This window comes from Myxocyprinus asiaticus, unplaced genomic scaffold, assembly GCF_019703515.2.
Source record: "Myxocyprinus asiaticus isolate MX2 ecotype Aquarium Trade unplaced genomic scaffold, UBuf_Myxa_2 HiC_scaffold_115, whole genome shotgun sequence".
NCBI classification, from domain to species: Eukaryota; Metazoa; Chordata; class Actinopteri; order Cypriniformes; family Catostomidae; genus Myxocyprinus; species Myxocyprinus asiaticus.
In genome coordinates, this window is record NW_026249563.1 from 569 (window position 1) to 12500 (window position 11932).

At 40.6% G+C, this 11932-nt stretch overlaps 1 protein-coding gene across 2 annotated transcripts in view; it reads right to left on the bottom strand.

Moving 5' to 3' along the window:
* Nucleotides 1-231: 231 nt before the first annotated feature.
* Nucleotides 232-11932, bottom strand: part of LOC127439357 (protein zer-1 homolog) — a 12858-nt gene continuing 1157 nt past the window's right edge. The window contains exons 2-16 of one of the 2 annotated variants that reach the window (XM_051695608.1): nucleotides 9557-9834; nucleotides 8966-9116; nucleotides 8077-8534; nucleotides 6598-6771; nucleotides 6369-6483; nucleotides 6068-6214; nucleotides 4802-4975; nucleotides 4303-4518; nucleotides 4137-4178; nucleotides 3933-4052; nucleotides 3650-3765; nucleotides 3381-3569; nucleotides 3212-3309; nucleotides 2793-2895; nucleotides 232-827 (exon numbers count right to left, since the gene is read on the bottom strand). In XM_051695608.1, coding sequence (XP_051551568.1) covers nucleotides 770-827; nucleotides 2793-2895; nucleotides 3212-3309; nucleotides 3381-3569; nucleotides 3650-3765; nucleotides 3933-4052; nucleotides 4137-4178; nucleotides 4303-4518; nucleotides 4802-4975; nucleotides 6068-6214; nucleotides 6369-6483; nucleotides 6598-6771; nucleotides 8077-8534; nucleotides 8966-9116; nucleotides 9557-9723 — 2328 coding nt within the window. In that variant the 5' untranslated portion in view covers nucleotides 9724-9834 and the 3' untranslated portion in view covers nucleotides 232-769. Of the gene's footprint in view, nucleotides 828-2792; nucleotides 2896-3211; nucleotides 3310-3380; nucleotides 3570-3649; nucleotides 3766-3932; nucleotides 4053-4136; nucleotides 4179-4302; nucleotides 4519-4801; nucleotides 4976-6067; nucleotides 6215-6368; nucleotides 6484-6597; nucleotides 6772-8076; nucleotides 8535-8965; nucleotides 9166-9556; nucleotides 9835-11932 lie in introns of those variants that run through there. The other variant, XM_051695609.1, reaches the window with a different exon arrangement.

The window sequence follows — 11932 nt, forward strand, 5'->3', positions numbered from 1 at the left end:
AAACAGCATCTGTAAGAAATAACAACAGCAGTCGAGCCGATTGTAACAGATAAATATTAATATGTTCTCTTTACACCCAGTGTTGTGTTGACATGTCACTTCAGCACATCATGATTTTATTGCGGTTTCAGAACCGTGTAGAAAAACATGTGCTGCGTTTAAAAGCACAAACCTGCAGGTGTAAACGCAGATTAAAGCACATCTGATCAACTACAAACATACACACAAAGCTCTGATTCCACTGTTTATCTCATTACATATTCATCATAACATTGCAAATAGAAAGTTAATATGACTGAAAATACAAAATAAGAAAAAGAAAAAATAAACTCCCCAAAAGATATCGCTTTAATGACAGATCTGTGGTTAAAGTCGTCAAGCGTGTCGTTCTGTGACGACTGCATGAGATTCCAAGAACTGTTTACAGGAGTGTTTACAGTAATGCCATTAAAACATCCTGCATTCTGATTGGATCAGTCTGTCATGGGCATTATGACGTTATAGAGAGCAGGAACTGTGAGAGCTTATACTCCAGACACACACACACACACACACATATATACACATTCACTCGGACACATTATCATATACAAATAAAAACAGAAATAAATCACCCCTAGAATGACGCAGTGTTCACTGCTGACCATGTGCCACACACACACACACACACACACACACACACACACACACACACACAGACCCTGTAGTGTGGCATGACAGACGCGTGCGTGACAGGAGTGAGAGCTGATGGTGTGTGTCCTCCACACGTCTACCGGCTGGTGTCCATCGGGTCTTCCTTAAAGTTCTCACACTGATCCATTACTTTACTGTAACCGAGAGAGAAACACATACACACATAAACAACACACAATCTCAAAACACAGTCACATGACTCCTGAAACAACCCCGTGAGTACGAGAGTTTCTCCCCAATTTGGAATGCCCAATTCCCAATGCGCTCTAAGTCCTCGTGGTGGTGTAGTGACTCGTCTCAATCCGGGTGGCGGAGGACGAATCTCAGTTGCCTCCGTGTCTGAGACCGTCAATCCACGCATCTTATCACGTGACTTGTTGAGCGCGTTACCACGGAGACGTAGCGCGTGTGGAGGCTTCACGCTATTCTCCGTGGCATCCACGCACAACTCACCACGCGCCCCACCGAGAGCGAGAACCACATTATAGTGACCACGAGGAGGTTACCCCATGTGACTCTACCCTCCCTAGCAACCGGGCCAATTTGGTTGCTTAGGAGACCTGGCTGGAGTCACTCAGCACACCCTGGATTCAAACTCACGACTCCAGGTGTGATAGTCAGCGTCAATACACGCAGAGATACCCAGACCCCCGACGTTTCCTTTCTTTAAATCAAGTGTTGACTGAATAAATATAAGAAGGTGAGCTAAAATTCGATGCCTGTATTTTAGCGATTTGAAATTCTATTTGCTAACCCTATAACGCCGTGAGCATCTAATTTGATACATGATTTTCTCGTGCCCAAAGCAGGGCCCGCAGGCCAAAGTTGGCCCATGATGACCTTTGATTTGGCCTGCCATGCCGTGACAAGAGGAAATAAATTAAATTAAATATGTCGTTGACGCAGCTCCTCATTGCATTAATTTAGCAGATTGCAGAGTAATGGTTTTTAAAGAAGAGGAACCAGGGCAACTTTTATATTTTAATATAATACAATTTGATATAATGCAACGTTTACTTTCGGCCCTCAATCAGGTATGATTTTTGGCACTTCGTAGGAAAAAGTTTGGGCACCTCTGCTCTACATCATCAGCGTGATCAAAACGTTGCCGAAAATCCTTTGGTATGCAATGGTGGACTAGTGCCACCTGGTGGACGTGTCTGTGCTCTTCTGGGAGTCTAAAGGGGCGGTCACACGTTTTGAGCATGCAAAATGTTTTCCAGACAACAATGGACCAGGATATGATGTCACGCGAATATTTTAAATGTTAAAATATATTGTCTACTCACTTAGCAACAATAAAACATGCAGCTTTGAAATATGTATTCATTGTATTGTGATGCTTCTATTGGTCAGGCGTCCTCTCGTCGTACAAATTCACGGTTCAGAGTTCGCCAAACTTGAACTACAAAATCTGTTCCCATGAGCTTGAGTTTCTGGTCTCCCACGATCGGATACATTTGAATGGGAGTGAATAGAGTGCAGTAAGTGTAGTGTGACCGCCCTTAAGACCTTCTAAAGATCATTAAAAATATCCACCTTTGTATTGCGAAGCGCTCGTTTTTTTAATGTGAAATCTTCGCTGATTTTGATCAAGTAAAAGTGACAATAACTATTATATTGTTAATGATATTTTAAAATATGTATTTGCTAAATATAAGCAACTTGTGCTTGGTTAAAATTTTGTAAATTATTTTATATAAAAATCACGTTGAAATGTATCAAATATGATACAACGGGCTTCTATCATCGTTACATTGAACTCGTGCCCACCACAAAAAACCTTGAAAATTCTGACATATAATTTTTATAAGATTTATTTAAAGTTTGTATTAATATTTACATGTATTTTAGATATGCAGCCTGCTCTGTCATTATAATAAATATCTCATTGTTCTACATTAAAAGCTATTATGATGTCATCTTTAATTGGTTGGAATTTATAGAAATAAAAGTTGTACGTTTTTGTACGAGCCAAGTCGTACGATATCTTATGACTTCGCCATCTTGTACGAATTATTACAAGTTGTCATGGTACTATGTTGCCTGAAACTGTCCCGTGTGTGTGTGTGTGTGTGTGTGTGTGTGTGTGTTCATACCGTGCCATGTCCTTGGTCTCTTGATGAGAAGATTCCAGCTCTAGAACTTTGTGCAACAGAACGATGCCACCTTCCTTTATCAACAGAGGGCAGTATTTACTCGCTACAGGACGTCAAAAGAGAGACAGAACACATGGATTAAACCACTGGAGTCGTATGGATTACTTTTATGATGCCTTTATGTGCTTTTTGGAGTTTGAAAGTGTTGGACCCCATTGACTTGCACGGTATGGACAAGAACACCTCATTTATCCATCAAAATATCTTCATTTGTGTTCAGCAGAAGAAAGAAAGTCTTATGATGAGAGAATGATCATTAAACGGGGCCACTGTGTTTTCATGATGAATTATCACTGTCATTTCAGGTACTTGTGCATGTCCTTAATTTAAACTTTCACTGTAAAGGCTTTAAGACTCACGGTAAACTGACACCAGGTTATAAAGTGCCCACGTGGCCCAGTGCTGACTGACCGGAGCGCCACTCTGTGGGAGGAGACGCAGGATGGGCTCAAAAGACCTGCAACACACACACACGTAAGAGACGGAGTCACTCAGGTGTGGAGTTTAAGTGGGTTTATAGTCACGTACCTGTAGTTGATGTTTCGTCGTGAGCTCACGTCCCAGCTCTGAATGGCCGCCCACATTTTGTCCATGACATGTGACCTCCGCGGCTCCTCCATGTTCCAGACCTCCATCCCGTCAAACATGATGTGAGACAGAACGCCACATGCGTTATACGACACTTCAATGCCGTCGGCTTTACTGTCCAACAGATCACTGCAGAAACACACCGAGAGCGTCAAGAGAGCTCATGAACCAATCACTGAACACGTGTGTATGTGACGTGTGTTTCAGACCTGAACACAGTGATGAACTGTCTGGTCAGCAGCTGCGGCCTCAACGCCTTCACTTCAGCCACGTTACCCAGCAGCCCCAACATGTTACGATGCAGTTCCTGTTTATCAGGAAACTCCTGAAATCGAAAGAACAAGTGGACATCACTCCAACAGCACAAATGAGCTACTCATGTGAGCTGCCTTTATCAACAGCACAAATTCAGATGCAGTTTAGTGCTTGACACACAGTCATTGTTTAACAAGCGCTCAAACACAAAAGCTCAGACGGAATGATTCTGGAGACCTTCAGACAGTCCAGGAAGAGATTCATGCCGTTACACTCCAGAAACATCTGACAGTTATCAGGCGTCTCATCTGTGATGTTCCACAGAGCGCTCCACGAGAACTCCATCACCTGATCACACTGACATCACACACACATCGATGACATCATCACTACATTACTGTTATTAATAGAGATAAAGTTAATAACAGTTATATGACTCACCATTCTGTCCAGCAGTTTCTTCTGTATCAGGTTCAGCATTGTCTGTCACACAACAAAATGATTTTCTGTTAAGCTGCTCTGAAACTATGTGTATTGTGAAAAGCGCTATACACATAAACATGACTTGACAAGACAAATTAGACATTTACAGCAATAGTAAGCTAACCTTAACAAATCCCATCTTGCCGACGGCTTCTTTGTGGTCGTTATCGACCTGACAGACGAGAGCGTTACACAAGTGAACAGCGATGCGCTGGATGGACTCGTCCTGACGTGCCGGCTCAAGGATCTTCAGCAGTAATAGATTCACACGGTGATACTGAAACTCCAGTTCCTCAGGAATACTGAAGTTACACAGCGTCAAACAACAGTTCCTCTGGACCTACACCAACAGACAGTCAGTCAGACGGGGGATTGAGAGACAAGTGAAAGTTTATCTTTACTCATCTAAAAATATGCCTATTTTTGTCAACTTTCTACACAGGCAGCTGATGTGCCTTTTAAGGTAGCATCCTGACTAGTGTGAAGCATTTAATTACAGTAATTCGATGGAACTATTTTCTATTGATTCTCTTCACAGCCAATTAATATATATTAAAAAATTACCTTGCCTATGACGCCTTAAATGTCTCTTGAAATCAAAATTGTGTGCGTGCTAAACTCACCGTGACCTCCTGGTACTGCTCCATGCCATTGAGCACCACCTGTATGACCTGTCTGCGCAGACGCATGCTCTGATCACTGCGGTACTCAGTGTTGGTGAGGTAAAACAGCGCGGCACTGCCCGTCACCTGAATGCTCTTGTCATATTTATGTGTCTTCAAAGCTCGAATCACCAGCTGACAAACACATGAACAACATCAACAGAGAGAAGACCCTTCAGCCCACCACTGACAGATTATTAATATTGATTAATATTATATTATGGTAATTATTTATTACATAGCTCTCTGGAATACTCAATTCTGATTGGTCAATGGTGCCATCTGGTGGTCTGATATTTCTCAGTAACAACCGCACATCACGTATCAGTCCGCTCATACAGGTACTGAGAATTTGCGAGTCAGCTTTCCTGCTTCTCAGATCACTGTGTGATAGCTACAAGTAAGCTTATAAAATAATTTAAAGTCAAATCTAAAATAAACACCAACAGAACCCCGACACAAACCAGAGGTGGATTTCAGCTGTTCAGGGATTTCTTTCTTGTCACATAATAAGATAATTTCAATGCAAATCAACATTTTAAGACCATGTATTTATTTATTTGGTTAGCAGCCATGTAATAAGCGGGATAATGTAAAGTCAGCCGGTTGTTATCGCAAAATAAACCCCTTCAGGATGATACAAGTGTCGTCCGCTTCATGTCAGGGTCCTGATCACCCTGTCGGGGTTTATATTACGATAACAACTGGCTGACTGTACATTATCCCTTACTTATTGTATAATATTGTAATTAATTATTATATTGTGGGGGCCTGGGTAACTCAGCAAGTATTGACGCTGACTACCACCCCTGGAGTCGCAAATTCGAATCCAGGGCGTGCTGAGTGACTCCAGCCAGGTCTCCTAAGCAACCAAATTGGCCCGGTTGCTAGGGAGGGTAGAGTCACATGGCGTAACCTCCTCGAGTCACGTGATAAGATGCGCGGATTGACGGTCTCAGAAGCGGAGGCAACTGAGACTTGTCCTCCGCCACCCGGATTGAGGTGAGTAACTGTGCCACCACGAGGACCTACTAAGTAGAGGGAATTGGGCATTCCACATTGGGAGAAAAGAATAATAATAATTAGAGGCTGCACTGACTAGTCAACTACTTCTACCACTGTTCTATGCTTTGATGCTTGACTAGTTGTGGATCACATGACTTCAGTTGTGCAAAAAATAACAAAACAAAAACACACACACAAAACAACTGTTATGCAAGTAGTTACCTGCAGTGCTCGCAGCAGTTGGCTGCAGTGCTGTATTCTGGCGATGTCAAACAGTTGGTTAATGGCTCGATGGGCCAGTTCTGGCCGCTGTTCTGTGTATGCCTCGATAGCATTCAGGATCTGATCCTCATTCTTAGAACCTGTGACCTGAACAAACACACATACACACCCTATAGTCACAACACTACACACATACCATCATAACAAACTTTCTACAGAAAGATAAAGACCCACTGCAGTATGTAACAATGTGTATGTGTGTGTGTGTGTATGTGTGTGTGTGTGTGTGTGTGTGTAGTACCTTATACGCAGGAATGTGTGTGACGTTGCAGAGTGTGGTGTTGTACAGTCCTAAGAACTGCAGCGGTCTCTTTAACTCCTGAAATGGGTAAATGCTGCTCTTACATGGCTCAATGCTGCAAAACACACACAAACTCAGATAAACTCACTGCTTCACAAACACTAAAGCGAATGATGCAGGAACTGTAAAAGAGTTGCCCAGGATCAGTGATGTGTTTGTGTGTCTTCACCTCGGACGTCCCATGGCTTCTTCAAATGGTGGCACTGTGCAGTTGTCCAGCATGATGTGTCCAGAGATGTCCAGAGATACCAGATTGACCAAACCCTGAACGATACTGCTCAAGATCTTCCTTGTCATCTTAAACTTAGATGTTCTCTGATTCTCTCTGGAAATATCCAGGTGTCTGCAGAAAGACATGAAGAAAATATCTTATCAGTTTGATCAGGCAGATGTCACATGAAATCACATTATGAACTTTTAAGTAAACATCATCAGTTCTATGATCAATTCTATAAAAAGTTCTAGATCATCTCTTTGATCAGTTCAATGATCGGTTCAACAATCTGCTTTCCTGGTTGGGTCTATGATCATTTCTATCTCCAGTTCTCCTAATGGGTTCTGTAATCTCATCTATAATTTGTTTTCCTTGTTGGTTCTATTATCAGTTCTCCTGGTTGGTTCTATGATCTGTTATTCTGGTTGGTTCTATGATCAGTTCTAGATCGGCTTTATGATAGTTCTAGATCAGCTCTATGATAAATTTTGTGATCCGTTTTCTTAGCTGGTTCAATATTTAGTTCTAGGTCAGCTTTATGATCGGTTCTAGAACAGCTCTATGACCGGTTCTATGATCTGTTTTTCTGGTTACTTCTATGATCAGTTCTAGATCAGCTTCATGATCAGTTTTCCTGGCTGATTCTATGATCAGTTCTAGATCAATCCTGTGGATTGTTTTCTTGGCTGGTTCAATGATCTGTTTTTCTGGTTGGTTATATGATTAGTTCTAGATCAGCTTTATGATCTGTTCTAGAATAGCTCTGTGACTGATTTTATGATCAGTTTTGCTGGTTAGTTCTATGATCAGTTCTAGATCGGCTCTACGATTGGTTTTATGGTCTCTTTTTCTGGTTGGTTCTATGATCAGTTCCTGATTGACTTAATGATTGGTTCTATGATCAGTTCTAGATAGGCTCTATGATCTGTTTTTCTTGTTGGTTCTATGATCAGTTCTATATCGGCTATATAATTGTTTCTATGATCTGTTTTTCTGGTTGGTTCTGTGATCAATTTTCATGGTTGGTTCTATTAACAGTTCTAGACTGACTTCATGATAATTCTAGATCAGCTCTATGACCGATCAAGTGATCTGTTTTCTTGGTTGGTTCTATGATCTGTTTATGTGGTTTGTTCTATGATCTATTCTCCTGGTTGGTTCTATGGTCGATTCTAGATCAGCTCTATGATCGGTCCTATGATCTGTTTTCTAGTTGATTCTATAATCTGTTTTTCTGGTTAGTTCTATGATCAGTTCTAAATCGGCTTTATGATCGTTCTAAATCAGCTCTATGATCAATTCTGTGATCTGTTTTCTTGGTTGGTTCAATGTTCTGTTTTTCTGGTTGGCTCTATGATCTGTTCACTGAGTGATTCTATGCATTTCAGGGACAGTCGGTCCCTCAGATCTCAGACTCAACCAGCAGTACCTCACCTCAGTTTACTCATCTGCAGCAGTGTGTGGATCAGTTCCTCTGTCAGATCAACATTATAGAGCACAAGAGACGCCAGTCGCTCCTTCCATTGGGTGAGAAACGCCGGGCGGGGCAGATGGATGCCCAAAAGTTCCAGAGAGGTGAGAGCAGGCAGCGGTCTCAGCAGAGTCTCTACGTCAACATCTGCGGGCAGACCGCCCAAATTCAACAGCCGTAAACGGTTGAAGCCCTGGAAATTAAAGTCCTGGTCCACTATTTGACTGTGAAGACGCTCTTCCAGATCTTCATCATCATCATCGTCCTCGCCATACGCCAGCGGAGCGCCGCCCTTCCTGAAGAAGATGTTGGAGCATCCGAACAGACTGAGCGACAGCAGACAGTGTCTGAAGCTGTAGAGCGTTCTCAAACTGCGAGCCGTCAGACGGTTACAGTAGGTCAGATGAAGCTCAATCAGATCCTACAAACATTCCAAAGCATCAGGAAAGAATAATTCGATTTCTGCCTGAAAAACATATCAACATGGCATACCAACAATTCCTTCTGAAACTGGACCTTTAAATATCCTAGACTGCATCTATCATATAAAGCAAAGGACAGAAATGTTGAAAACTCCATAAAGAAACACAAATCTCTCCTGAGGAGAGCTTGTGTGTTTCCAGTCTCTACTAGTTCCTGTTATTCAACAGGTGGAGCATTGAGTCATGGGTTATATTCCCAGGAAATATACAAACTGATGAAATGTATACCATGAATACACAGTGAATCACATTGGATTAAATCATCTGTAAAGTGAATAAATGTAATTGTCTAACAAGCAGCTCTCTCCAGCATTCATGTACGCAAGCGTATCTCTTCTGTCTGTAATTTTTCTTCTCTGATCCTGTTCACCTGTTTCGCGATAGCTTCCAGGTCTTGGTCCCGAACGAAATCCTCCCGAAGCTGCAGGCGGGTGAGTCTGGTGCTGCGCGGGTCACTGAAGAGCTGGAAGAAGCCGTCCTGTGGCTCAAAGTCACTGTCATTGTGGACCAGATCCATGTACCTAATAATCACAACCAGAGTCTGATTCATTTTCTCAAATGAGTTCAAACCTGTTTCAATAAATAGATTAAAATCTCTGATTCAACCATTCTTTTGCATCATTACTCAAAATGTTCACATATTGCTGTGTATTACTATGTTAATTACAAATGAAAATAACATCATTCTTCCTTGTGTTCATTCAGTGAAAAGTAAGCCTTGATTATTTAAATTTTTTAAAGCAAATAGATAAATATTGAGACACACAGTATATTAAATGTAATCAAATGGCTACATTTTTTATTAATTATATTTTTCACTATATTGCCCTGCTTTACCACTGAACACATAACATCTTTCCAAACAAAGAGAGTCGCTATGATTTTTACAGCTTTGGAGTTTTCACACAGTTTGACGAGTGATTCTGACATGTGTGGGTGCCGCCCCGTCCCATCTACATACACGTTCACCAGTTTATCACAGATCTCGCTGGGCAGGAAGACGTCAGGACGCAGGTGGAGTCTGTTCCGCTCTCCCGTGTAGCACATGGTTCTCTGCAGGTTCTTCAGACAGAAGACGGTGCACAGAGACATCAGGCTGTCCGGGTCGTCTCCTACTTTAGCCGCCATGACGGCGTCCCTGTCACACTTTGGGTCGATCAGCAGGACGACAGCAATTAACACGTCAGTGGTCTGATCTCAGGCGGCACACATTGAGGAGAAGAAAAGCTGCTCCACCCACTGAATAAAATCAAACATCATAATTAATGAAAAGGTTCTGATCTCTGATGACATAAACAAAATCACACATGATTCACTGGACAAAAATACAGCAACACACAAATCATGTACCAACACACTAAAACATTCCCTCACATAACGGGATCATCGGTTCTGTGATCTGTCCTGATGATCACGTCTGTTCTTAGTTCTCTTAGTGCATTCATCAGTTGAACAGTCAGTTCTCATTGTTGGTTTTATGTTCAGTTCTATGATTGGTTCTTCTGGTTTGTTCTATGATCATTTATATGATCAGTTCCATAAATGGTTCTTACGGTCTTTTTTTTAAGGTTGGTTCTCCTGATCTGTTATATGATCAACTCTCCTGGTCAATTCTATCATCACTTCTACAAAACAACTTGTTGGTTCTATGATCATTTATATGATCTGTTCTCTGGTCGGTTCTCCTAGTCAATTCTATCATCAGTTCTACAAAACAACTCCTTGTTGGTTCTATAATCATTTATATGATCTGTTCTTTGGTTGTTCACCTAGTCAATTCTATCATCAGTTCTACAAAACAACTCCTTGTTGGTTCTATAATCATTTATATAATCTGTTGAAGTTATTGCTGCTAAAGGTGGTTCTACAAGCTATTGAATCATAAGGTTTACTTAGTTTTCCACACATTGCTTCTCCATTTTGGCTTTGTTTTTGTTCAATAAATCATGACATGGTGTAATATGTCATGTGTTGTTGTTCATCTGAGGTTGTTTTTCCTAATTTTAATACCAGCTAAGGACCAGATGATTTTCATTATGTCCTGATACGTAAAACCATAGAATTCAAGGAGGGTGTACTTTCTTTTTCCCATGGCTGTATATCATCTGTTCTATTGTCGGTTCTCCTAGTCAATTCTATAATCAGTTCTACAAAACAACTTGTTGGTTCTATGATCATTTATATCATCTGTTCTATGGTCGGTTCTCCTAGTCAATTCTATCATCAGTTCTACAAAACAACTTGTTGGTTCTATGATCATTTATATGATCTGTTCTCTGGTCGGTTCTCCTAGTCAATTCTATCATCAGTTCTACAAAACAACTCCTTGTTGGTTCTATAATCATTTATATAATCTGTTGAAGTTATTGCTGCTAAAGGTGGTTCTACAAGCTATTGAATCATAAGGTTTACTTAGTTTTCCACACATTGCTTCTCCATTTTGGCTTTGTTTTTGTTCAATAAATCATGACATGGTGTAATATGTCATGTGTTGTTGTTCATCTGAGGTTGTTTTTCCTAATTTTAATACCAGCTAAGGACCAGATGATTTTCATTATGTCCTGATACGTAAAACCATAGAATTCAAGGAGGGTGTACTTTCTTTTTCCCATGGCTGTATATCATCTGTTCTATTGTCGGTTCTCCTAGTCAATTCTATAATCAGTTCTACAAAACAACTTGTTGGTTCTATGATCATTTATATCATCTGTTCTATGGTCGGTTCTCCTAGTCAATTCTATCATCAGTTCTACAAAACAACTTGTTGGTTCTATAATCATTTATATCATCTGTTCTATGGTCGGTTCTCCTAGTCAATTCTATCATCAGTTCTACAAAACAACTTGTTGGTTCTATAATCATTTATATCATCTGTTCTATGGTTGGTTCTCCTAGTCATTTTTATCATCAGTTCTACAAAACAACTCCTTGTTGGTTCTATAATCATTTATATGATCTGTTCTATGGTCAGTTCTCCTGGTCAATATTATCATCAGTTCTAAAAAACAACTTGTTGGTTCTATAATCATTTATATGATCTGTTATATGGTCAGTTCTCCTAGTCAATTCTATCATCAGTTCTACAAAACAACTCCTTGTTGGTTCTATAATCATTTATATGATCTGTTATATGGTCAGTTCTCCTGGTCAATTCTATCATCAGTTCTACAAAACAATTCCTTGTTGGTTCTATGATCATTTATATGATCTGTTCTATGGTCGGTTCTCCTAGTCAGTTCTATCATCAGTTCTACAAAACAACATGTTGGTTCTATGATCATTTATATGATCTGTTCTATGGTCGGTTCTCCTGGTCAATTCTATCATCAGTTCTAAA